This window comes from Salmo salar, chromosome ssa17 (assembly GCF_905237065.1).
Source record: "Salmo salar chromosome ssa17, Ssal_v3.1, whole genome shotgun sequence".
Taxonomy (NCBI): Eukaryota; Metazoa; Chordata; class Actinopteri; order Salmoniformes; family Salmonidae; genus Salmo; species Salmo salar.
In genome coordinates, this window is record NC_059458.1 from 25,604,970 (window position 1) to 25,632,488 (window position 27,519).

A 27,519-nucleotide genomic window follows, 5' to 3' on the forward strand; every position below is an offset into this window, starting at 1 on the left:
TTTGATGGAGTTTCTTTATTGTCATTACAAAGTAGATTTGATGTTAGCCCATTTAAATGAGTTAAACTATCTGTAAATGTATCTGCTTTAACACGGTTCTCTATAAACACGTCTCCAGACTACCTGTTGACTATCTGGACCGGTCTATTGGAAGGACATTGATCTCAGTCCTGATCTCCAGACCCTAAACCAATGCATCAGTAGTTGTAGGCTGGAAGGTATAAGACGAGTTAAGCAGTATGGATGTCCTTGGTTCATTCTATGGAACCCTTGAACCCAGCCGTAAAGCCCAGCCATAGTGAACCAGTCAACCTATGGCTACCTTAACAGCACAATTTAAACCTTCAAACCGGCTACTGCATTTGACTATACGGCTTTAACTGAACTATAAGACAGAATTAAAGCCAACATAATTATAGTATTAGGATAACAATATGGAAAAATTGATAAACACTAGTTTTTATACTGTAGTAGTGGGGCCATTTTCTGACAGTGGCTAAATCAATGGAGTAGAGATTTGGATGGGGCGAATAGGAAAAGGGTAGCCCAACTAATTTGGGAGGTGTGGGGAGGTGACCTTTACCCTTCCAACAGCAGTAGGGGTGGAGGAGGAGGGCTCTGTCCTGTCTAAGAGGGCTCTGTCTGGGGCCCACATGCTGTGAGAGGCTGCACCAAAGACTCCAATTATCCAAAAACGCTCATTCTACCAACTTAACCCAATTAAGTACATATGGTTAAGCACATATCCTATCAGACTTAGTGTTAACGACCCAAACTGTAAAACCTATTAACCGTGCCCGTGTGAAAAACACAATAACAACTTAAAGGTAATATCTGGAATTCTCGCTCTACAATATTGTGATGGTGACAGAAGAGAGTTCTGTCAAGCTGTTGCTAGGTAGACTTTGGGGGCATCTTTAATCCAGGAATATACCACATTATAAATACATCATTATAAATACATCATTATAAACATGCCATTAACAAATCAACGTTTACACCATGAAAACAAACAGAAACCCAAATGGAAACCCTTACTGTGTGGGGAGAGTTATTTCTGTTTCTTATGAAAGAGTGAGTCAGGTCCCTAGACTTTCATATAGCACAAACTTAGAGGGGAATTTAGTTCTGCCTGTAAACAGAACAGGGGAGAGGTGCTGTTCTAATCATCATATTATAAGCGGTCATTGTGTAAGCTTACTCGGTGTTCCCCACTGGAACATTGGGTTTTTCTTACGAACTAAGCAGCTACAATATGAGGAGCCAAAACTAAAACACTGCCAACATGTGGACTTGTCTGTAGTGATAACACTATTGTTTAGCAGCTGCAAACAATCATGCATATTGAGACCTCTATGACTGATGGTCAGAAACAACAGCCTGAACAGGAATAACTGAGTAATATTGACTTTAATATTTATAGTGGTTTTAAGTGTGAGTCATTTGAAAAATAAACCTGTTCTGAGTACATGAGTTACACTTTTGCTCAGCAAACTAGATGTGTGTTCACTCATATCCTTGTGTAATAATGTCCATTCCAAATGCTCTCTTCTATAACATAAAAACTAAACATTACAAATGAACAATTTTATTCAATTTTACGATCCTATTATTTTGTACATTCACATTACATACAAGTGAGAAACAAACATCCTGTGACATTCTATAAAAAAAATAGTAATACAAAAATAGTATAAATATTACATGTATTGTACATTTGAAAAATAAAAGTCCTTCACAGTTTAGGGGTATTGTAGTAGTAGTGCATTGCTGGTCAGGTACCTTGGCTACCTGCAGCTGCTCCCACCATTGCCATGACGACCGTGCAACTCCATCACCAGGGTCCGGATCTCCTCCCTCTTCCTCCACACCTGTTGCCGTGGAAACCAGCGCTCCAAACGCAGGGGGAGGTCAAAGTGCACCACTGGGTTCTGGAGAAAGTCAGTGAGCCAACCAGAGGTTTGGATTAAGGTGTGATGTCATGCATGGGACAGGCAGTTATCATTTCAGATCAAGTGTTTTAGACAGTGTAGTGGAGTCAGAAAAATGCCAATGAAATGGATGGTTGATGTCAGCTTGTTGTTAAGCGTGGGAGGTTAGAGGGGGAGGGCCGTACCTGCAGAAAGCTCTCCACGTACTGCAGGAGGTAGAGGCCACAGTCGCTGCTGTTGTCCTGTAGAGGGACTGTACAGTGGGAAGCCTTCATACTGTCTACAGTGAAGTCTCTGCGTGTTCCTCTACGCACCTCCCACTCTACATGTAGGTAACTGGAGGACAGACGGGAGAGATTGAAACTAGTCTACACACATATATGAACCACACACACACACACACACACACAAAACAATGCAAGTGCGACAGACACACACAGAGAGTACTCACTCCCGCAAGAGCTTATAGATGCTTTCATGGTAAGAGATCTTCAGGGAGTCCATGATGAGAATGCAGGGTCTACAGAGAGAAGACAACCCTGTGACATTACACACACTGTTATAGATGGAGGAAGTACAGCCAGTTAACTCACAGTTAATGCACTCACTTCTTAATGATGGTCTCCCTCTGACAACCATCTTGGGTACACGCCTTCAAAATTGAGATAATGTCATTTAGAATGGTGCACACACGCTCAAAACATCTGATATTTTTTGTAATTTTTTTTAATTGTTTTACAAAAGAGGGTGATATTTACTGGTGGGTTGTGGGGCCTCAATGTAGGTGTCCCACTGGCTCCCCCTGAAGTACGTACACACGCACACACACACACACACACACACACGTCCCTTTTAAATCAGCAGCAATTGTTTAGTTACTTTGATTTTGTTCTGTGGCGTTATGGCCAAATGTGCATGCTCCGTTTCTCAGTGTTTCTTGGCTGGGTATGGAGGGCACGCTAGACCTGCGCTATAGCCACCAGGCCAACCAAATAATTCCATCTGCAGTTGGGATTCAATTACACACACGCATGAACATGCACACATAACACAAACATCACATCCAGGTATGGCTAGAACAGTTTGTTTTAGAGAGACCTCATTTTCAGAGGTCTGCAGTTGTATATAACAACATAACCCTAACATAGGGTTTTAACGGGTAGTTAGGGACTGACATCGCAGCCTAAAAAGACCCCTGGCTAACTTCCAACAATATTGAGGCAAAAAAAAACGATCGAACCCAAAGTTAAAGTTAAACAAAGCGTGTGAATGCAACCCGGGCAGATTAGAAACGCTGTTACAGGGCCCTGGTGAGAGAAGTGAGGTTCTGCCAAGGTAAATATCACAAACACACAATGCATCGGCGCTGTCCAAACGCACCTGCTCCGTTCTGCAGTTTGGGGTTGCTGGCCTCTGGAGAAGGCCCAGTTGAAGCCTGGGGCTGGCATTTCCTCTTCCCCCCGTTGGCCTCCGCTCCAGCTGGGCCAGACCACTCCTCATGCTGGGCCTGCTCCAGGCCAGGGAAACAGATCACCACAAGGTACCAGTGTGCTCTGGGGAATCAGACACAAGGGAATCAGACACAAGGGAATGTGCAATGTATCATGAATGTGGCTATATGAGAAGTGTTCAATGTGTATGATAAGGGTTACGTATAAATGATGTACAGTGTCTATTTTGTATACAGCAGTACTGTGTCTAAGACATCTTTCCCTCTGGGACATTACAGTTCATCCAATCCTAGGAGAGAAAGCGTAATGGACTGGGGATACAGAGATCTGTGTTACCATATCTACATTCTCATCTAGATATCTAGATGGATTTGATCATGGCAATACAGAGCAACCGGCAGTATGTGTTGTTTCAATGTGTAAAGATAGAAACCTGTCAGTCTAGTGGAGTAAATGGCATTCACAAGACACTATAGGGAACAGCTGTGTCCCCCGGCCTGGCCGTGGCCCCTGTCCCGGCCTGGCCGTGGCCCCTGTCCCGGCCTGGCCGTGGCCCCTGTCCTAGCCTGGCCTGATTATCTTGTATAGGAACATACCGTGTCAGAATATAAATCCGTATCTGGAGCTTAGCCCATTTTCCAGCTACACGTCAGTCGGGAGGTATTGTCATTGATGCTTTTCTATTGAAAACCCATTAAGATATGTACAATAGGTCTGTAGTTGTATATCATAATATATGCCATTTAGCAGGCACAGGTATCCAAAGCAACTTAGTGTCATGCCTGCAGACATTTTCCGTATGGGTGGAATTGAACCTACAGCACTTGGCATTGCAAGAGCCACACTCCACGGACTGAGCCAGGGTTCTAAATCAATGTGCCGGGGTTGACAAAGGTACAGTATGTAGACTAAAACCCTTCTACTGTGGTCCTAAAGTGAAGTGGGGAGTTGAGGGAACAGGGAACATGACGCTGTGCAGCCATATGAATGAAGGTACGCACATCCGGCCCTGTCTCTGTCAGGCATGACAGAGGCAGCCTTGAGACTAGTACACAGACAGAGACAGACAGACAGACAGAGAGAGACAGACAGACAGAGACAGACAGACTACAGCTCAGGCCACATCTCCACTATGCTGGAGCCCTGCCCTGCCTGGACACTGCCTCCGCTCCAGTTTAATGTCCCTGTTTTCATGTCTCCTTGTCAGAGCCATGACAGCTAGAGGGAAAGATGAAGAAAAGAGCACTGTTTTCCCCAATCAAGGGGAATGTGGTGTACAGCAGAGTAGTGTAGTGTAGTATAGAGCAGTGTACAGTAGAGTAGTGTAGAGTAAAGTAGTGTAGTGTTGAGTAGAGTAGAGTAGCGTAGTATAGTGTAGTATAGGGCAGTGTAGTATAGTGTAGGGTAAGGCAGTGCAGTGTAGGGCGGGGTAAGGCAGTGTAGTGTAGGGCGAGGCAGTGTAGTATAGTGTAGTGCAGAGTAGGGTAAAGTAGAGTGGTGTATTCTGTAGAGTAGTAGTATTCTGTTCCGCTTTGTGAGGTCGACAGAAATGGTGTCGTTATTGGTCCAAGTCTTGGCTCTACCCTCTCTCTGTGTGTGTGTGTGTGTGTGTGTGTGTGTGTGTGTGTGTGTGTGTGTGTGTGTGTGTGTGTGTGTGTGTGTGCGCGCGTGTGTGTGCGAGAGAGAGTGTGTGAGAGAGAGTGTGTGTGAGAGAGTGTGTGTGAGAGAGTGTGTGTGAGAGAGTGTGTGTGAGCGCATGCGTGTCTATGATTCTCACTCACTTGTGATTGACAGGCACAAACAGGTAGTCCTTGTTGAAGATGTCAACATGGCGGGTCCACGTCCTCACCCTCTGGTGTCTCCTGTCCCTGGCCCTGAGAGGAAGGAGAGGGGAAACACTTCACAGCAACACATACTACTCCTTCCATCACAATCCAGGTAGAATATCTCTTAACAATACTCTTAACAAGAGTAAAATGCTCCTTAACTTCTCTGTCAATACCATCATTAACATCGTTAGCATGTGACTAAGCCACCAGCCCACGTAGAGCACGCCGCCAGGAGCCTAAGGCCAAACATGAGCCCCCCGCGTGGCACCATGTGACGCGCGGTCGAGCCGCCCACTAAGCTGTTAAAAGACGCTGAGTGCTGATCTCCTTACGGGATGGCAGCCTCCTCCTCCAGGGACGTGTCCCGGCGGGTCAGCTGCTTGTAGAAGAAGCTGCTGAAGACATGACATCTCTCTGCCAGAGGCCCCGGGGCCCGCTCCAGGAGAAGATACCTGAGGGGACAGGAAGATGCTGAGGTTTTGCTGTACTGTCACATGCTGTGTGGCTGGGCTAAACTAAGGGGACGTGGCTGATTTCCATATATGTTAAATGAAGCTAATGTTAGGGTTTGGTTATGATAATGGTCAGTTTTAGGTTTTGGCTAGCCTGTCAATGGGATGCTGGTCGGAAAAGTCCCCTCAGTCTTGCTTCACTGTACTTAGTTGTGGTTTGAACCAATCAGCATTCAGGATTAAATCCACCCGTTGTATAATCACAGGTTACACGTCTGCCAGCTGGCTAAGATGTTCACATGACAGGAGAAAAACATTGGTCCACAGGCAGATCACTAGAACTCACTTAAGGTAGAAGTCGATGATGACATCATTGAGGAACTGGCCACTGTCCAGACAGTCTAGGTCCTCTGTTGTCACGGTGATTCCTCCTTTAGAAGGGAGGGGTGGGTACTGGATCAACCTGATGATGAAGAGATACAATAGTTCATGTGTAAACAACAACTAATACAACAACAACTAATGTATATTCTACATTGAAAACCATCCATAACAATAAACTGGTGAGCAGCAGGATGTACTGCCCTCACCTGGTGGGCAGCAGGCCCTTGAGTCTGGAGTAAGGCTCTCTGCTTCTGTGGTTCCCTCTGGTCCGACTGGGGCTCCCCTGATCGGAACAAGAACAGAACAGAAAAACATTACAGAATCACCCGTCAGAAGTCATCACCCCAGTCAAACACCTCAGACTTTACTCTACAGATTCATCTGACTGCATGGGGGATTTTCCTCAAATGTATTTTGGACAAGGGGAACAGGTGATCAAATTCAACGTTTTGGTGAGTGATGAGAATGAGGGGGGTCGAGATGATAAAGTCAAGGTCTGCTCTGATGATGAACAGCAGAGAGGAAGAGGATGACGCCACTCACTGTGTGTGTGTTGGCCAGACATGCTGCAGACCTGCCAACTCTGTCCAACTTTTTAGAGTACCAGACGCGCGCTGCAAATTGGAGATTCAACACGCGAGCATAGCACAGCCGAATTGGGGTTTTCTTTCCCCGCACGCGCGCTGTTTGTGAGTCTGATCTCAATTATAGAATTGTACAAAATCAAGTCTATAAAAGGTTGGAAGACTTTCTTTCTTGACAGCATTCCATTTAATGCCAATATGTTTATATTTATTTTTTATTATACTTTTATGCTTTTTGTGACGTGGATCATAATTAAAGTTAGTCTATCAGGTTGCGTGATCCTCGTAATGTTACGTGAAAATACAACTAATGGGACGCAGAATTAAATGTATATCACAATCGCACAAATGCGACTAGTTATTTTTCGTATTTGCATTTAATTTCTTTCACTAGCAAATGCGAGTGAACTGTTGGCACTTTAGAGCTCACTGAATGTCCATCTTATGTTCGCTAACGTTAGCTTGAAACAATTAATGTTTACCTTTCCACAACACACGGAGTTGAAAATGGATTTGTCCAAGTGTTTACCTACACAGTCGGATAACTCAGCATCACAACAAATAGGAGGGGCAGACACCGGGTAGCTCCGTCGAATAATTATGCATTAATCTCCATATCCGTTGACACAAACTCCGTACATGTCTGTGTGTTGCAGCTCGAGAATCGGGATGTTAGATTTACTCAGTGGATTTCTTTTAAATTAAAATGTTAAAAATAAAAATATCGGGCCCTATTCATTTCTTGGTACTTTTAACTGGGATCTTGTACCGGCGTACATGGACAGAGAATTGTGTAGTTGGTACGCAAAATGCTTGCATGTTACTGCGTCCACAGAGGAGGTCAAGGGAGCCAGCTCATAAAGACCCCAACGAGGTGGCCTACTTTGGTCTATGCCAGCTGGCCCCAAAAACCCTGACGTTCCTGGGCCCTCCCTGGAACAGACACACCACACACACAACCCCCGCCACACACACACACTCCCCGCCAATCACATATCACCCCTGCGGTACTCATCATCCCCACCACACACACACACCTTCGCCCACCCAGATCCCTTCTAACTGCCTGTGTAATTCCTCCATCCTTCTAGGACCTGTGAGGCAGTAGAGACCAAGCTCACTTCTGCAGCTGGTTGGGTGTGATCCTACCCCCCCTAACTCTGTCCAACAAGCCATCTCCACTAGAGGTCGACCGATTATGATTTTTCAACGCCGATACCAATTATTGGAGGGCCAAAAAAAGCCGATACCGATTAATCGGCCGATTTATTTATTTATACATATATATATATATATATATATATATATATATATATATTTGTGATAATGACAATTACAACAATACTGAAGGAACAATTATTTTAACCTAATATAAATCATCAATAAAATCAATTTAGTCTCAAATAAATAATGAAACATGTTCAATTTGGTTTAAATAATGCAAAAACAAAGTGTTGGAGAAGAAAGAAAATGTGAAATATGTGCCATGTAAAAAAGCTAACGTTTAAGTTCCTTGCTCAGAACATATGAAAGCTGGTGGTTCCTTTTAACATGAGTCTTCAATATTCCCAGGTAAGAAGTTTTAGGTTGTAGTTATTATAAGACTATTTCTCTCTATACCATTTGTATTTCATATACCTTTGACTATTGGTAGTTCTAATAGGTACTTTAGTATTGCCAGCCTAATCTCGGGAGTTGATAAGTTTGAAGTCATAAACAACGCAATGCTTGAAGCACAGAGAAGAGCTGCTGGCAAACGCAGGAAAGTGCTGTTTGAATGAATGCTTACGAGCCGCCTACCACTGCTCAGTCAGACTGCTCTATGAAATCATAGACTTAATTATAATATAATAAACACGCAGAAATATGAGCCTTAGGTCATTAATATGGTCAAATCCAGAAACTATCATTTCGAAAACGAAACGTTTATTATTTCAGTGAAATACGGAACCGTTCCGTATTTTATCTAACGGGTGCATCCCTAAGTCTAAATATTCCTGTTACATTGCACAACCTTCAATGTTATGTCATAATTATGTACAATTCTGGCAAATTAATTAGGGTCTTTGTTAGGAATAAATGGACGTCACACAGTTCGCAACGAGCCAGGCGGCCCAAACTGCTGCCTATACCCTGACTGCTTGCACAGAACGCAAGGGAAGTGACACAATTTCCCTAGTTAAAATAAATTCATCTTAGCAGGCAATATTAACTAAATACGCAGGTTTAAAAAGATATACTTGTGTATTGATTTTAAGAAAGGCATTGATGTTTATGGTTAGGTACACATTGGTGCAACGACAGTGCTTTTTTCACGAATGCGCTTGTTAAATCACCCATTTGGCAAAGTAGGCTGTGATTCAATGATAAATTAACAGGCACCGCATCGATTATATGCAACGCAGGACAAGTAATATCATCAACCATGTGTAGTTAACTAGTGATTATGTTAAGATTGATTGTTTTTTTATAAGATAAGTTTAATGCTAGCTAGCACCTTACCTTGGCTCCTTGCTGCACTCGCATAACAGGTAGTCAGCCTGCCACGCAGTCTCCTCGTGGAGTGCAATGTAATCGGCCATAATCGGTTTCCAAAAATGCCGATTACCAATTGTTATGAAAACTTGAAATGGGCCCTAATTAATCGGCCATTACGATGAATTGGTCGACCTCTAATCTCCACCACTCAGTCTCACCATCTCTACATCTCCACCCCTCAGTCTCCCCATCTCCATCCATCAATCTCCCAATCTCCATCCCTCCAATTTCCCCATCCCTCCATCTCTCCCCTCACTGGACACTGTCACTTCATCAAAACTGAGTCAGGGGCCACTCACACCGTGTGTGTGCGTGCTGACAGGGCCACTTCTTCTAGCTGGCGCCACTAACTGGCCTTCATGGAACCTGTTGTTATGTTGTGCACCCAGACCTCACAGTGGATTGAATAACACAGACATTATTATAACAGGTTTATCAATTTATACCTCTGAGGCTGAGCCTGCATCTTAAGGCAGAGGGATGGAGAGTTGGGGGGGCCAGGGGACGAAAGAGCACAGAGGTATTTACACAATGTCAAGCACATAAACACACACAGACACACAGACATATTCACACAGTTCTGAGCTCCTGAGTGACTATACTGACCTTTGCTGTCCCCAGGCCGGGGTCTGCCACCAGGCTCTGCCCCAGCAGGGTGAGGAGGTGGGCGTCCTGGGGACAGCTGTGTATCAGTGCCAGGCCGTCTGCCCAGGACAGGGGGCTCTTCAGGTCGTAGGAGCGGCCCTGACGGAAGGCCTCTACATCCAGCATGGAGGCTAGCAGAGCAGCCTGCAGATCACCCAGCTGTTCTCTTAGGACCAGGAGGAGGAATGGACAGGCCTGACCTATATAGCCACAATAGGAGGGAACACACACACATTAACACACGGACAGATGCACACAGAGACACACACTGTTCCACACGTTGGCAGGTGATGACATACTTTCCTCTAGAAAGTGTGGTTGAGTCATGACGGTGTGCTGCGTTGTCATCCGCCCACTAACACTCAGTAACTGGCCCACATTAAGGACAACACACCACTTCTACACTTCCTTGTCTTTCTTTAGGTTTTGGAGGCAAAATCTTGGGAAGTTTGTTTTCCTGTTGACCTTCACAGCTTGATTGAACCTTTACTCGATTAATCCACCTCTGGATCGGACGGAACACCAGTCCTAATTGATCCCGCCTCGTGCATCAAATTCTCTGCATCTGGTGAAAATATGTTGACCCACTATTCATATTACTATAGATGTATTTATCCTCCATTTAACCAGGAAAGTCACATTGAGATTGACGTCTCTTTTTCAAGTGAGCTCTTTTAAAGTTAACATGGACTCTCAAGTCTCGTCTTAATTCTCCCAGTTGGTACGGTAGTCTTACCAGGCAGTGTAATGGGGTGGAGGGCTGAGAGCTCTGTCTGCACCAGGTTGGCCTGGGCCTCAGACACCCAGAGGAAGAGCAGGGAGGGGGCCGCTCGGCTGGGACAACCCTGGAAGAGACTCCCGTCTTGGGCTAGACCCCCGTCCCACACCGCGTACCCCCTGAGCTGAGACGCCACCAGGCTCACCGACACCCCCCCCTCCTCCTCGGATGACACCCTGGAATCTGTTGGAGAAGGGGGGTGAGGTGTAATAATTCTGTTTTGATCATACTGGATATCTGATGACAGGGAAGTCTTTTTTGTTGGATTATTTCTATCATTTATTTAAGGGTCTTATACAGTATTTTGGAGAAGACAGAAAGACTGTCTAATACACTGACTATCACGGGTTACGAATCCAAGACCCTGGAGTTACTAGCACCATGCTCTCACTAACTGACCACCTCCTGCTCAACATAAGCGTCTTAGGACACTAGTAAGATCCACATATGCACCTGGAGTCAAGTGGGGTGAAAAAGTTGTGCAAACCAGTATGGCCTACCGTCGCCAAACGGAAATAGAACCCTAAGCTGAGCTTCTTAACCCTAACCCAGTCCAGAGAAAAACAGGTAAGTGTGTAGAGGTGTGTGTGTGTTCAGGTGTAAGTGTGTGTATGGGGGCACATGTGTGGTCACAGACAGTTGACCAGGGTTGACCAGGGTCGTTACATGCTCACCTACAGTAAACAACAGGGTAAGCCATGGGACAATAACAAGAGTAACCGTAATGAGATTTATATAAAGGATTAAAGATGGGTTATCTAAGGGAACGTCAAGCTGGAATTAAATCATTATACATCATTAATATTACAAACTGGGTGGGTCGAGCCCTTAATGCTGATTGGCTGACAGCCGTGGTATATTTCACCATATACCACGGGTATAACAAAACATGTATTTTTATTGCTCTGATTACGTTGGTAACCAGTTTATAATAGCAATAAGGCACATCAGGGGGTTGTGGTATATGGCCAATATACCACGGCCTAAGGGCTGTATACATGCACTCCGCGTTGCGTCGTGCTTAAGAACAGAACTTAGCCGGGGTATACAGTTGTTTGGCCATATACCACACCTCCTCGGGCCTTATTGCTTAAATATAGAATAGGCTGATCTGATCCTTCTACATGTATATAATACCTGTAAATCATTAACTACAGGTTTTTTGCATCGTACTGGCCGCCTACCTTTCCTTCCTGGACAATGGATTTCAGCACTACACTTTCAGAACAGAAGTGTGTTTGCCAGTCTGACTTCACAAGCCTGGTTCCAGATCTGTTTGTGCTCTTGCCAACTCATTTGCTTATTGTCAAGCCAAACATGTTTAGCATGACAATGAGGGCCAAGGAGTTGGCACGATGGCACAAACAGACTGCCACTCATCTGCCCTCCTCATCTGAATACCTTGACCTAAGTCTCATCACAAAGACACTGAGGCCGCAATCTATGCGGAAGATGGTGGATCAGGGAGGCTATGGAGCCCATATGATCCCCATGGGGAAGGGAAGGACCCTGCGTGTGTTGCAGTAAAGACTAAAACACACAGTGACTTCACCCTCTGAGACTTATTGAGACCTTTTTATCATCTTTCCTCATCTGATCATTAGGCTAGGTCATACTCCACCACACACCTGCAATGTCAAGCTGTCAGTGATTACCTTTCAGCGGTAGAGTGATGCCATCATCTGTTACCTATAAAAAGAGGAGGGAGATGAAATATATTAGCAGGAAGAAAATGCTGACATGTTGTCATTACGGTATGTAATAAGAGGAAGGGAGGATGAATAAAATAGCTAATTAGAGAAGAGGTAAAGAGATTGAAGACAGGTGGAGGGATATTATAAAGCATCCTGTTGGGTTTATATACTAAGGAGGGTAGACTGACCCCTGACCCTGATGCTCAGTCTTGACCAACCCCTAGGCCCTTATTCCCCTAGGCCCTTATTCCCCTAGGCCCTTATTCCCCTAGACCCTTATTCCCCTAGGCCCTTATTCCCCTAGGCCCTTATTCCCCTAGACCCTTATTCCCCTAGACCCTTATTCCCCTAGGCCCTTATTCCCCTAGACCAGACGCACTTGTATAGATCTGAAAGGATTGAATAGGTATTCACATTGGACATATTTAGCATGGATGCTATGGAAACAATACCAATCATAACAGAATAATACATATTCTGTTTAAAGGGGTTGTCAATAAAAAAAGACCATGCCTCGTTCAACAACGGAAGGAAAGTTTCCAGACATGACAAAAGCAGCTAAATAAATCAATAAATAAAATAGGCAATGGGGACTTCCCTGTTGTTTTGCTAATCTCACAGTGGAAAACAACAACAGTTTGACACAGTAATCTATTGACCACAAGGCAACTGCTCCGGACTCACTGACCACGGTTTAATTCACCCCGGGACTCTGTCATTAGCACCACACTATTTCTTAATTGCTTGTTAAAGGATTTTATGGCCCTGGAATGGACTTGATGGGAGTTTGGAGAACACCTGGTGATAAACTGCCGATGTTTTGCCAGTTATGGTCTTGAGTTGCTTATCATGTTATTGTTCCAGCAAGAGACTGGCATGTGGGTTTTTGAGACTGCCAGTGAAGGTTGTGTTCGAAGTGTTCAAAGTAGCGACACATATTTGATCTTCTGTTTTATTACAGCTCTCTCCATCCATCCCATGAGTGTAATATGTAAGCCCTATTTTGTGAGGGCTGGCCCATTAAGACGTTGGACAACACATGTCCTTTATTAAAATATAAACCAGGAACAAAAACTAGTGATGGGCCAATCACATTAAGGGGGAAGCTATCAGAAAGAAAGCATGGAAAGAAAGAAAGAAAGAAAGAAAGAAAGAAAGAAAGAAAGAAAGAAAGAAAGAAAGAAAGAAAGAAAAGAAAGAAAAAAGAAAAAAGAAAGAAAGAAAGAAAGAAAGAAAGAAAGAAAGAAGAAAAAGAAAGAAAGAAAGAAAGAGAAAAAAAGAAAGAAAGAAAGAAAGAAAGAAAAAAAGAAAGAAAAAAAGAAAGAAAGAAAAAAAGAAAGAAAGAAAGAAAGAAAGAAAGAAAGAAAAAGAAAGAAAGAAAGAAAGAAAGAAAGAAAGAAAGAAAGAAAGAAAGAAAGAAAGAAAGAAAGAAAGAAAGAAAGAAAGAAAGAAAGAAAGAAAGAGAAGCTGGGCAAATATTGATGTGAAATCAGGACAGTGGGGAAAGAACCTGGTTGTTTCTGTCTTACATTCATACAGGCTTCAACTGAGACACAAATTTGGAACGCACATGTATTATGCACAGCTAATTTTGAATGTGGAGCATAAGCACGCGCCTATGTGTACACAAAGATAGAGTGACCTACACACACACACCACTAGCCAAAGTGTCTTACCACCAGGTTTCCATTGGCCTGTGCTCGGACCACCCCAGCGTGCAGTGTAGAGAAGGACAGTTCCATGATAGGAGGCAGTGGCTGTGTGCTGCCAGTTTGGTGCTCCGATACGCTCTGTGACCCCGTGACCTTCTCTCCGACCACAGCCTGCCAATCACAACACAGAGGCACCGGCACACGTTGAGATAATTCACAGCATTGCATAAAACACCTCATATCCACCTTAACTGCTTAAATAGATTTCTTCCCAGGCATGAAACAAAGGACCTCCTGGAAGCAAATGCTTTAAATCGACCACGATTTCCTAGAATATTTTCAATTGGTGATGTCTTGTCTTTTAGTTGCAACAAGTTACAGTGGATGGAGTTTAAGGTGGAGGCCCTTCAGCTAGGCCCCTCCAGCTACAGTAATGGTAGAAGAAACACTGCACTGAGCAACATAGAAATCCTAGAACAGAGATGGGAAGCTCTGTTCAAGATGCTCAACAACAGGGGTTACATCTGTTCCTCTACAGCGTCTCGAAACACAATAACAAACATGTTGGATCTTAACCAGAGTTACCCGCTTCTACTACTAATTATCTCCCAGCACCAGACTGGTTTATTTTATTACTTACACATTCCCAGTCCCCACTGTCTGTTAGCTAAACCTCTACATGTGTTACAGACAGGCAGTTAGTTAGCTGACAAGAGCTGGCAAACCTCACCTCAGTCGTGATATAGGCTACAATGTTGTCTTCTCCAAGTCTGACCTCTCAATCCAAGTCTGAAATAGCTGGCATCTCTGAGTACTGCATATACAAATGTCCATCTTGATTTGTTTGCTTGAGTTGATGCTCTCTGACTGTCAAATGCTCTAATATTTTTCAAAACCAGACAATATGTTATTTGCCCAGGCAACCATAGAATTAGAACCATATCATTAGAATTCTACTCAATTAAAGTGAATAGGCCTCTGACGTGATGACGTACCATGATCATGCCCCCTCCTCATCCCTCCTACCTGTTTGGGTACATGTTCCTCTGGGGTGGGTTGGCCTTGCCTGGGGCTCTGTTGTGGGGTCTTCAGCTTGGGGCACTCTTCTTCATCGTTCATGTCCTCCTCATCCTCACTGGAAAGCACAACTGACACACAGACACACTCAACTTAGTATGGTGATTATACACTGTCGTTATACAAACAACGGGGACTGATAATATTACAGGCCGGCGGTCTGTTGCAGCAGCTGGGCGTAAAAAAGTTGGGCTTAAATGATAAGCAGAAGGTAGCTACACCCAGAATATACAAGCCTTTCTTTCAAAATGAGGGAAGAGAGAAAGAGAGAGAAAGAGAGGAGAAAGAGAGAGGAGAGAGAGACAGATGTGTACACACACCAGTCTGTAGGTGAGGGGATTGCACTGTATATAGTAATGTGCCTACACACACTAAGGCCGGTCAATGCCAAGGCTGGGGTTGGTGGGCCCAGGGTAATAGGCTTGCCAGGGAGTAATCTGGAGTGTGATGCTCAGCGCTGAGCTAGCCAGAACTGGAGCACCTTGTCCTGCTGTACCACCCATAACTGTTGTATATCTATGGCGCCACCTACTGAGACTGACACCTTGAAGTGACACTGACACCGTTAATGTGTCAATGGGGTGGCTTCACGAAGGACCTGCTGGCACACTGACTGTCACTGAAGTTAGAGCAGGAGGTCCTTTCTGTGCTCTACCACCGACTGAGACTGTCACTTTCAAGTCAGTGTGTTAATGAGTGTGTCAGATGCTGGCACACTAACAGTCAGTGAAGGACTTAAGAGGATTGGAGTGGTATCAATTTGTATTCAAGATGACTATGATGAATAATTAGCTAATACACTGTAGGGAGGATGAGCATTGCAATGGGCCATTATCACAATTTTTAAAGCCCCCAAGCAGTCTTTGTAATCTTATTTTTAAATCACTGTATGTCTAATAAATCAGTCTATTTATTTAATGAAAATAACTCCAACATATATATTTTTTTATAATTTACACTGAGTTGACCAAACATCAGGAACTGAGTGCATTTCCCTGAGCCTCCTTTCGCCCTTCAAACACTGTCTGATCATGTGGGCGTTAGGAAACAAATGTGAAGATATTTACATAGACAGCCCTGATTGGCTGATAGGATGGTCTAGAGCCCATCCCCTTACCCAGATGAACAGTCATTGCTCTATTATAATCAGATCACATTGTGATGTCATGATGTGGGCCAAAAGTTCCATCCCACCTGAACAAGCTGAAATTCAAGGCATTGTTTTCTAACATCTCTTACACAAAAAGGGCATTATCATAATTATCTTAATTTCTGTGATATTACAACATAGTGTGAAAATAGCATCATATTTTTTAAGAATAATCACGTTTTTAACTGCACCTCCCCTTTTACTATATCACATTGATTATGATGAAGTACGCAACATTAGCCTATATCCTGTTGTTCACCAATACCTTTGACATAAATACAGATTAGCCTACATTGTCCAGGTCCTGACATAGGACCACGGACCTAGCTGGAGATGGCTGTTAGCTGCTCACGCAAAGTCAATGGGTTAGTTTTAAGGGGGGACTAGAAGCTCCTGGTAGCAGCGGAAGGACCCAGAGTCGGAGGGGGAAGTGGAGGGGGGAAGGGGATTGGGTCAGTGTGGGTCAAGTGCCAGTAGACAGACACAGGACTAATGGGCTTTATAGGGAGCTTTGGCTATCCACAGTAATCTGGGTGACTACTTGTCTCCCTCCTCCTCCTCCTCCCCACAATCCTGGTGTTGCAGCGCCATGCTCTACCAACTGATCCACACGAGATCTACATATTCCTCTCCCTCCTCCTCCTCCTCCCCACAACCCTGGTGTTGCAGCACCATGCTCTACCAACTGATCCACACGAGATCTACATATTCCTCTCCCTCCTCCTCCTCCTCCCCACAACCCTGGTGTTGCAGCGCCATGCTCTACCAACTGATCCACACGAGATCTACATATTCCTCTCCCTCCTCCTCCTCCTCCTCCTCCTCCCCACAACCCTGGTGTTGCAGCGCCATGCTCTACCAACTGATCTACATATTCCTCTCCCTCCTCCTCCTCCTCCTCCTCCCCACAACCCTGGTGTTGCAGCGCCATGCTCTACCAACTGATCCACACATTTCTCTCCCTCCTCCCCACAACCCTGGTGTTGCAGCACCATGCTCTACCAACTGATCCACACATTCCTCTCCCTCCTCCCCACAACCCTGGTGTTGCAGCACCATGCTCTACCAACTGATCCACACGAGATCTACATATTCCTCTCCCTCCTCCTCCTCCTCCTCCTCCCCACAACCCTGGTGTTGCAGCGCCATGCTCTACCAACTGATCCACACATTTCTCTCCCTCCTCCCCACAACCCTGGTGTTGCAGCACCATGCTCTACCAACTGATCCACACATTCCTCTCCCTCCTCCCCACAACCCTGGTGTTGCAGCGCCATGCTCTACCAACTGATCCACACGAGATCTACATATTCCTCTCCCTCCTCCTCCTCCTCCCCACAACCCTGGTGTTGCAGCGCCATGCTCTACCAACTGATCCACACGGCACCTACATATTCGTCCCTCCTCCTCCCTCTTCCTCCCCTCCTGTCTCATCCCTCTTCTCTCCTCCTCCTCCCACTTCCTGCCGTTTCCCTCTCCCTGCCTGCCTCCTCCCTCCCTCTCCCTGCCTGCCTGCCTCCTCCCTCTCCCTGCCTGCCTGCCTCCCTCTCCCTGCCTGCCACCTCCCTCCCTCTCCCTGCCTGCCTCCTCCCTCCCTCTCCCTGCCTGCCTCCTCCCTCCCCCCTGCCTGCCTCCTCCCTCCCCCCTGCCTGCCTCCTCCCTCCCTCTCTCTCTCCCTGCCTGCCTCCTCCCTCCCTCTCTCTCTCCCTGCCTGCCTCCTCCCTCCCTCTCCCTGCCTGCCTCCTCCCTCTCCCCTGCCTGCCGCCTCCCTCCCTCTCCCTGCCTGCCTGCCTCCCTCTCCCTGCCTGCCTGCCTCCCTCTCCCTGCCTGCCTGCCTGCCTCCCTCTCCCTGCCTGCCTGCCTCCTCCCTCTCCCTGCCTGCCTGCCTCCTCCCTCTCCCTGCCTGCCTGCCTCCTCCCTCTCCCTGCCTGCCTGCCTCCTCCCTCTCCCTGCCTGCCTGCCTCCTCCCTCTCCCTGCCTGCCTGCCTCCTCCCTCTCCCTGCCTGCCTGCCTCCTCCCTAATGCATGGAACATTAAAATGGAGGGACAAAGGGGACTGAGAATAACCAATTCTGCTCTCGTTATCACTATGGTCTTTTCCTTGTCAGCACTTTGAGTGCACGTGAAGACACACACACATATTCAAACACACACACCTCAAAAACAGTGAGCCACCCCTCTGCGGTGGAGGCAGGCATTAATCTCTCAGCACCGCTGACAGCTGATGGTTTCCCATGCCCGCCTCTGGCTACACATCTCTGAACACAAAGAGCTTGTAAAGCTGGAACTAGGACCCATTAGGAGAAGAGAGAACAAATGCAGACCAGATGAGGATCCTCATCGGATGTTGTGTCCTCATCCTTCCCCTGGTGATGCCCCAGCCCCATGTTGACAAAAATGTATTTTAATGGCAAATATTGCCTGTACCAAAAATTACAAACCCAAGCTTGAGTTTCCTCTCTCTTCCAACTGCTTCTTGGCTCCCCAGCTCCCCATGTCGTCATCATTATGAAGGCTCCTGTACTCGTTACTACCTAATCACTGGGGATTTGAAGGCCAAGACTCCACTAGAGAGAGGAAGCCCATGGGTCTCTGCTAGAACAGGTCCACAGATCCAATCAGTGGCTATGGGCGTGGCTTAGTTGCATAGAAGTTAAGGTTAGTGTTGGTTATAGGGGTGGAGCTTAGGTCCTTCCAGAGGATCTATTCTAACACCACGGTGGTGGTGCACCTTGCCAACAGAGGGAGCTTCCCTGTAAATTGCTTCCAGTGTGTCAGAATGTGCTCTGGGTTGTTCGTAAATTCAGAGTGTTTCGCTCTCGGGAGCGTTCAGATTGTACACTGGACGCTCTGGCCGAGGAGAAAGGTTGATCCGAGCGTTCTGTAGCATGCTAGCTACTTCCAGACATAAATGAGAGAACATCTCACCCTGACCATGTTACTCACCCTAGCAGAGCTGGTTAGGCTGTTTTCATGTTATCCAGAGCATTGGTGACTAACTGTGATTCTGGCAACAATTTAGTTGTTTTTTGCCAACGTTCACTGACACCGGTAATATTCAACAGGTGTTGCGCGTTTGTAAATTCATCAGTTTTTAATCGGCTCTAGCCAGAGTGAATTTACGAACGCACCCTTAGTCTCCCTCGCCTCGAGTCTGGTTTGCATAGCCACAAAGTCAGATTCCACAGCCACATTCTGCCTTGCAAATGACCTCATTACTTTCTTAAAGAGACACCGCACACTTTGATAAAATATATTGCTTCTTCTATGCAAATATTGATCAGTACAATAAAATATGTTCTAACAGTTGCCAATAAAATAAGTCCTAAATAGAAAGGATTGTTTATCATCTGTAGCTCCATAATATCAGCTAAAACAAGCTCAATAACTCACTGCATGCACACACTCCTGTTGAATAATATGCATTCACCTGTATTGTGACTAGACCTAGGCTACATCTTGATTTACCCGGTTTATCAATGCAGATTTACCATTCAAATAAATGACCATTATGTTGTTTGGTACTTAGATTAGTAAAAGAAAGTCAAACTGATTGCAGCTGTAGCTGAGTTTATCTGTCTGGATCAAGTGCCATTCTGGGAATTTGGCTAATAGGCCTTCTTTCTGTTGTTGTTGTGGTAACGTTTTAGTATCGAGTATGGTGATACTAGCCAGCCTGTTATGTAATGGCCCTGAACCCCACTAAGACATACAGCTGAAGCCGCTTCCTCGCCTCTTCATCCATTGGTGTCGGATGATATTCTATACTGACGCCACTGGGTGAGGAGGGCATTTTGCTTCGTTTAGAATGTTGGTTCAGCGTAACAACACTCATATTACAGAGTAGTATGTGACGTCAAACCGCCAGTCTATGCGTGATGTGGTATGTTCTGATCAATATGTTATGAAGGGTTCAACAGTGGGTCAACTTACTAGGTTCTGTGGAGGTGGGCTTGGGCCTCCTCAGCCTGAGATGGAGGGAGAGACACTTGGTTGGAGGTCTCCTCTCTCTGTCTGTGAGGTTGGGGTTAGCCCGGAGGGGAGGCATGCTAAAGGAAAAACGCTTCTCCTGTGTGGCCTGGGTCACTGAAGCCACAGCAGAGCGGGGGCGTCTCGGGGACCCTGTGGATGCACCTCTGGCCCCTGACGTCAAGGGGCGGTCGGGAGGGTCGTCACTATCTGGGCTCTGGCTTTGGTGGCCTGCTGGGACAGGGACACTTCTCCTGGGGCCCGTCCCTGGTGAACCACTAGTCCTCTTGATCTGGTTCTGCAGTGATCCTGAGCTTCCCTTCCTCTCCTTCTGAAAGCACACCAGGTAGGACTACTAGTCACAGGGGTTTACCGAACAGAAATTCCCCTAGAAATGATTACGATCAACTAGAAAAAGAAATCCTAAACGAAAACCTATGAGCCTGCATATGCCCCTACACTAACCAGTTTGTTCTCATATAGTTCTCTACACTTTACAAGACTTTATACTATTCTATAGACCAAGCTACCCTGGGGTGTTATCCTGTTGCAAGATATGGAGCTATCAGCTCCGCTGAATCAGGACTATCTGTATAGGGTGGAAGTTAAGCAACTTGGCTGTTCACTGTTGTCATTTCACTGTGAGGAATAGACCTAGCAACACTGAGTTAGCCAACACTAACAAACAATGCCTGAAAAAGCTAGCCAACGCTCAACCTAGCTAGCTAACAAGTATGGTTACGACCAATAACCATGTACCAGACTAGTAAGTATAAGGAATTGTTTTCTACTAGACATATATTTATGTGAGTCCTGAGGCCAGTCAACTGTATGCGTCCCACATGGCATCCTATTAACTATAGTGCACTATCTAGGGAAGAGGGTCCCACTTGAGACACAGCTATAGTCCTACCTCTGTGTTTTGTGGAGGAGATCCATTCATCCCAGAGTCATGTCTCCTCCATGTTGAGTCTCCCGGGGAGACAGAGCGCCTGTCGTCCGTCTTTGAGGAAGTGTCCACCTCTCTTTCTGGAGACGGTTCTGATGCAGAATCCTGCTCCGACTCCACTGGGCTGCATCTCACAGACATTTGGGAATCTCCTGAGGAAGAAAAAGAATAATAAAATATATGCCATTTAGCAGACACTTTTATCCAAAGTGACTTTGATAAATGTTTTCGTATGGGTGGCCCCAGCGGGAAGCGAAACAACTAAATAAGCTAGTAAAACGCAACAGTTCCATTTTGACCCTTGTTGAAGAGACAGTAGCCTGGGTGTCTACATGTATGACATGACAGCGATAGCCACAGGAGTTGGCTAAAGCACACAGCTAAATGTGACGTCTCCTGAACGAGAAAGAGTTAAAAGAAAAGCAGTCTAACGGCAAGAGATTGTTTACTGCAGGCATTTTTAACAAGGCCATAAAGTTAAGCATTTGTTTATCCAACCAGGAAAATGGTCAGGCTTGCCAACACAATATAGAAGAAGAGGGAAACGTAAGGGGAGGTTTGGTTAGACACAGCAACACCTGCTAAATGTTAAGCCCACTGCTCATGCTTCAAGAGGGCCACCATTGTTCCTGTTCGCAAGAAAGCTAAGGTAACTGAGCTAAACGACTATCGCCCCGTACCACTCACTTCCGTCATCATGAAGTGCTTTGAGAGACTAGTCAAGGATCATATCACCTCCCACCCTACCTGACACCCTAGACCCACTCCAATTTGCTTACCGCCCCAATAGGTCCACAGACGACGCAATCGCACTGCCCTAACCCATCTGGACAAGAGGAATACCTATGTAAGAATGCTGTTCATCGATTACAGCTCAGCATTTAACACCATAGTACCCTCCAAACTCGTCATTAGGCTCGAGACCCTGGGTCTCGACCCTTCTGTCGGAACTAGAAACACAAGCATTTCGCTACACTCGCATTAACATCTGCTAACCATGTGTATGTGACCAATAAAATTTGATTTGAAACTCCAACAAAACACTTAACGAGGAAAACTCCTGATTACACAAGTATGTTTGAACCTTAATTGGTTAGGCCTATGTAGATATAAGTGGCCTCCAACTGCTGTGGATCTACAGCCTAGACTGGGCACCGAGATTTAAGAAAAATGTTTTTAGACAAATAATACATTTTTTCAAAAATACCGTAGCATCCACAAGTGTAGATTGTCTTCATCAGGCCTCCCTAAGCTGAGCACATTGTCTAGGGATTGTTTTGGACTGTGTGAGAAAGATTGAATGGTAGGCTAGGATTTCACCTCATGAACTCTCTCTCTGTGTGTGTGTGTGTGTGTGTGTGTGTGTGTGTGTGTGTGTGTGTGTGTGTGTGTGTGTGTGTGTGTGTGTGTGTGTGTGTGTGTGTGAGAGAGACACACTGACCACTGAACTCTGCACGGCGCGTCTTGAGCAGTGGCGATACACACCCCGTCTCTTGATTCTTGTTCCGGCACAGTGTGTCTGATGCCCTCTTGGGGCGCCATCTAGTGGAGGAGAATGGTACAGTCAGTTCAAATGATTCCAAGCAGATTTCTATGGTCGGTGTCACTTCTAGTTCTGACAGAGTGACAGATACCAGAACAAGTGTGAACCGAACAAGCAGAATCAGACGTCAATTCACATTTAAAAAATCACCTAAGTTCTAATTCCTAGACTTAAAGTTTTCCATTTTTCAGTTATCAATCTATTACATTGTAATTTTATTTACATTTATCCATATCGACTTACAGGAGCAATTAGGGTTAAGTGCCTTGCTCAAGGGCACATTAGCAGATTTTTCACGTAGTCAGCTCTGGGATTCGAAACAAAAACCTTTCGATTATTGGCCCAACGCTCTTAACCGCTAGGCTATGTGCCGCCCTGATGACATACCCATTTTTGAAGCAGGGAGGAGAGACTGCTGGGAGTCTTTGTTCAGCTTTGTGTGTTGATGATGTCACAGGGCTTGATTGGATGTGAGGTGGATTCTTATGAGTCAGAGACTCTGTCTGCTTCCTAGGTGTTCCGTTGACTGCTAGCTGACAGCGAGGGGGTGATCTCCACAGTGTGCTGGGCATGTGGGTCTCTCTCCATTTGCTGTGCTCCGGGGAATTCCCTCTTTGGCTGGCAACTGGACGGTGTTCTGGGGTCTGAGCTGGTCTCTGGAAGCCTGTTGACTGGCTGGAGGTCCATTTGTCTGATGGGCCAGGTCCAAGACGCGCTTCACAGACATCCCTCAAAACTAGCCGGTTAGGAGTGCTGCAAACAAGCAAACAATGATCAAAGTCTCAGAAAAGTCTATCTAACATCTCAGGAACTACATCAATACCATGTACAGTTGAAGTCAGACGTTTACATACACTTAGGTTGGAGTTATTAAAACTCGCTTTTCAACCACTCCACACATTTCTTGTTAACAAACTATAGTTTGAGCAAGTCAGTAAGAACATCTACTTTGTCCATGACACAAGTCATTTTTCCAACAATTGTTTACAGACAGATTAGTTAACTTATAATTCACTGAATCACAATTCCAGTGGGTCAGAAGTTTACACACACTAAGTTGACTGTGCCTTTAAACATCTTGGAAAATTCCAGAAAAGTATGTCATGGCTTTAGAAGCTTCTAATTGGCTAATTGACATCATTTGAGTCAATTGGAGGTGTACCTGTGGATGTATTTCAAGGCCTACCTTCAAACTCAGTGCCTCTTTGCTTGACATCATGGGAAAATGTAAAGAAATCAGCCAAGACCTCATAAAAAAAATGGTAGACCTCCCCAAGTCTGGTTCATCCTTGGGAACAATTTCCAAACGCCTGAAGGTACCACGTTCATCTGTACAAACAATAGTACGCAAGTATACACACCATGGGACCACGCAGCCATCATACCGCTCAGGAAGGAGACGCGTTCTGTCTCCTAGAGATGAACGTACTTTGGTGCGAAACGTGCAAATCAATCTCAGAACAACAGCAAAGGACCTTGTGAAGATGCTGGAGGAAACCGGTACAAAAGTATCTATATCCACAGTAAAACGAGTCCTATATCGACATAACCTGAAAGGTCACTTACCAAGGAAGAAGCCACTGCTCCAAAACCGCCATAAGAAAGCCAGACTACGGTTTGCAACGGCACATGGGGACAAAGATTGTACTTTTTGGAGAAATGTCCTCTGGTCTGATGAAACAAAAATAGAACAGTTTGGCCATAATGACCATCGTTATGTTAGGAGGAAAAGGGGGATGCTTGCAAGCCGAAGAACACCATCCCAACCGTGAAGCACGGGAGTGGCAGCATCATGTTGTGGGGGTGCTTTGCTGCAGGAGGGACTGGTGCACTTCACAAAATAGATGGCATCATGAGGAGGAAAATTATGTGGATATATTGAAGCAACATCAAGACATCAGTCAGGAAGTTAAAGCTTGGTCGCAAATGGGTCTTCCAAATGGACAATGACCCCAAGCATACTTCCAAAGTTGTGGCAAAATGGCTTAAGGACAACAAAGTCAAGGTATTGGAGTGGCCATCACAAAGCCTTGGCCTCAATCCCATAGACAATTTGTGGGAAGAACTGATAAAGTGTGTGTGAGCATGGAGGCCTAGAAACCGTACTCAGTTACACCAGCTCTGTCAGGAGGATTGGGACAAAATTTACCCAACTTATTGTCGGAACCTTGTGGAAGGCTACCTGAACGTTTGACCCAAGTTAAACAATTTAAAGGCAATGCTACCAAATACTAATTGAGTGTATGTAAACTTCTGACCCACTGGGAATGTGATGAAAGAAATAAAAGCTGAAGTAAATCATTCTTTCTACTATTATTCTGACATGTCACATTCTTAAAATAAAGTTTTGATCCTAACTGACCTAAGACAGGGAATTTTTACTAGTATTAAATGTCAGTAATTGTGAATTGTTTAAATGTATTTGGCTATGGTGTATGTAAACTTCCGACTTCAACTGTAACGGTAATATCATCTGTGTAATATAACCTGCACTTTTTTTGTCATCATGATTTCCAGCTATACACACTGTACTAGACATTTTGACCAGGTACATTTAACTGGTTGAAGAGCACCATCTACTGAAAATAGTAAGCACTGCAGATATCCATGACCACTGCATCCTGGCAACAAAATAACCAACAAAAACCAGGCATGAGGCGAAAGCGCAGAAAAGTGGTGGAGAGAGTGTCATGGTTGACACATTATGCTCCCAACGGGGTCAAGAGGTGAGTCAAGTAAGTCACCTAGTAGAGATAATTGACATTTTTAATCCAGCAGCACTGTCCAAATAAGCTCTGGTCCAGTGCGTCACGTCACTTGTCGATGCTGTTCATTAATCTCAGCAGCATGAATGCTATGGACCAGAGCTATGTACAGATCATTTCTATACATACCTCTCTTTCCCTGCTCTGGAGATGTGTCCATTCAGAGAGCCAACCTGTTCAGGCCTTTTTCCATTTGAAGAGCCATTGCACCAGCTTGTCTGAAATGACGCACAGTGTTTTCATCTTAACTATTAACCCATAGGCTACATAGTACATTGACCTACAGCTTTTAAAGTGTCTTGAGAGAGATAGGTTTAAATTAGTCTGGGGTTGGGTCGCAAATGGCACCCTATTCCAGAGGAGGCTGGTAGGAGGCACTATCGGAGGATGGGCTCCTTGCAATGGCTGGAATGGAATTAATAGAACAGAGTCAAATGTGGTTTTCATATGTTTGATACCGTTCCATTAATTCCATTCCAGCCATTAAAATGAGCCCATCGTCCTATAGCTCCTCCCACCAGCCTCCTCTGCCATTGTCCCTGTTGTGCACTAGCCACCCTGTGGGTTTTGGTCAAAAGTAGTGCATTGATTATATAGGAAATAGGGTGCCATTTCAAAATCAAATCAAATTTTATTAGTCACATGCACCGAATACAACAGGTGTAGACCTTACAGTGAAATGCGTACAATCCCCTAACCAACAATGCAGTGTAAAAAATATGAATAAGAAATACAAAGGAACAAGTAATTAAAGAGCAGCAATAAAATAACAATAGTGAGATTATATACAGGGGGTACATAGCCTTCCCTGTGGCTCAGTTGGTAGAGCATGGTGTGTGCAATGCCAGGGTTGTGGGTTCGATTCCCACGGGGGGCCAGTACAACAACAACAAAAAATTATGCATGAAATGAAATGTATGCATTCACTACTGTAAGTCACTCTGGATAAGAGCGTCTGCTAAATGACTAAAATGTAAATCTAAATGTACCGGTACAGAGTCAATGTGTGGGGGCACCAGTTAGTCAAGGTAATTGAGGTAATATGTACATGTAGGTAGAGTTATTTGGGCAGCACTTTGGGAGGTTTCATTAGCATGACATATAATATTATTATTAACACCTAATATTGAGTTGACCTCAGAACAGCCTCAATTCATTGGTGTTGAAAGTGTTCCACAGGGATGCTGGCCCATGTTGACTCCAATACTTTCCACAGTTGGGTCAAGTTGGCTGGATGTCCTTTGGGTGGTGGACCATTCTTGATACACACGGGAAACTGTCGAGTGTGAAAAACCCAGCAGCGTTGCAGTTCGACACTCAAACCAGTGCGCCTGGCATCTACTACCATACACTTAAATCTTCTGTCTTGCCCATTCACCTTCTGAATGGCACACACACAATCCATGTCATAATTGTCTCAAGGCTTAAAAATTCACCATGAGCAAATATAAGCACAATATTCATTCACAAATAATGAGTCACTGTGTGAAAATGCAGTTCATTGGGGCTATGTCCACTTCAAATGGAAATTATACGGGATACCTCGAATGGGCTGGAGGTATCCTGGAGACGTGAGAGAGGGGATTGCATGTGCATGTTGTCAGCTTCTGATGGCTGTTTTCTCTTGGGGATTTTGAAGGGAACTGCCATCTGAAATGAAGAATTACTGTATTACGGTGGTGCCACTTACGCTGACCTGCTTGTAGCCAACTATGCTGTAGCTCTGGTCCAGGCCGTTAGTGCGCATCCGTCCACTAACGTTACTGGACCAGAACTAGCTATTTTCCAACACCTCCTAATCAAATTAGCCTGAACAACAATGCACAGGTTATGTTCAGAAAGATGTGACACAGTTAGCTAGATACCTGTAATATGAAAAGCCTTTGGTTTGCCAACATAGTTAGCTAACAAGCAAACTTACTTAACTGTCAAGGGTGCTGAATCAGAAGGAGAGATGGCTAAAGAACGAAAACAAGAAGCATTGTAAAGACGCCATTACGTTGTCATTTGCAACCAATTAAATGTTATCATATTGGCTAGCAAGCAAGGGATGACTGCTTCCAGTAAAATGCTACATCAATCTAGCAGCAGGAAGCCATCAACAACAGATGCGCCTCTAGCGTTAACA

At 45.1% G+C, this 27,519-nt stretch overlaps 1 protein-coding gene across 4 annotated transcripts; it reads right to left on the bottom strand.

Moving 5' to 3' along the window:
* Nucleotides 1–27,518, bottom strand: LOC106575656 (sentrin-specific protease 7). 4 transcript variants are annotated; one of them, XM_045699206.1, is made up of 22 exons: nt 27,313–27,517; nt 26,934–27,041; nt 25,521–25,609; nt 23,014–23,379; nt 22,525–22,625; nt 21,048–21,235; nt 20,099–20,462; nt 14,965–15,086; nt 13,963–14,109; nt 12,248–12,281; nt 10,551–10,775; nt 9,776–10,014; nt 6,254–6,330; nt 6,010–6,126; nt 5,544–5,663; nt 5,164–5,256; nt 3,312–3,484; nt 2,690–2,733; nt 2,540–2,583; nt 2,383–2,451; nt 2,117–2,267; nt 1–1,931 (listed from the first exon to the last, which is right to left on the bottom strand). In XM_045699206.1, the coding sequence occupies exons 2-22, from the start codon at nt 27,039–27,041 to the stop codon at nt 1,788–1,790; spliced, it is 3,015 nt and encodes a 1,004-aa protein (XP_045555162.1). In that variant the 5' UTR covers nt 27,313–27,517; the 3' UTR covers nt 1–1,787. The 4 variants fall into 4 exon arrangements, with proteins under 4 accessions (XP_045555162.1, XP_045555161.1, XP_014007752.2 ...); XM_045699205.1 differs by having other exon boundaries at nt 20,099–20,465; XM_014152277.2 differs by lacking the exon at nt 10,551–10,775 and having other exon boundaries at nt 20,099–20,465.
* Nucleotide 27,519: the final 1 nt, after the last annotated feature.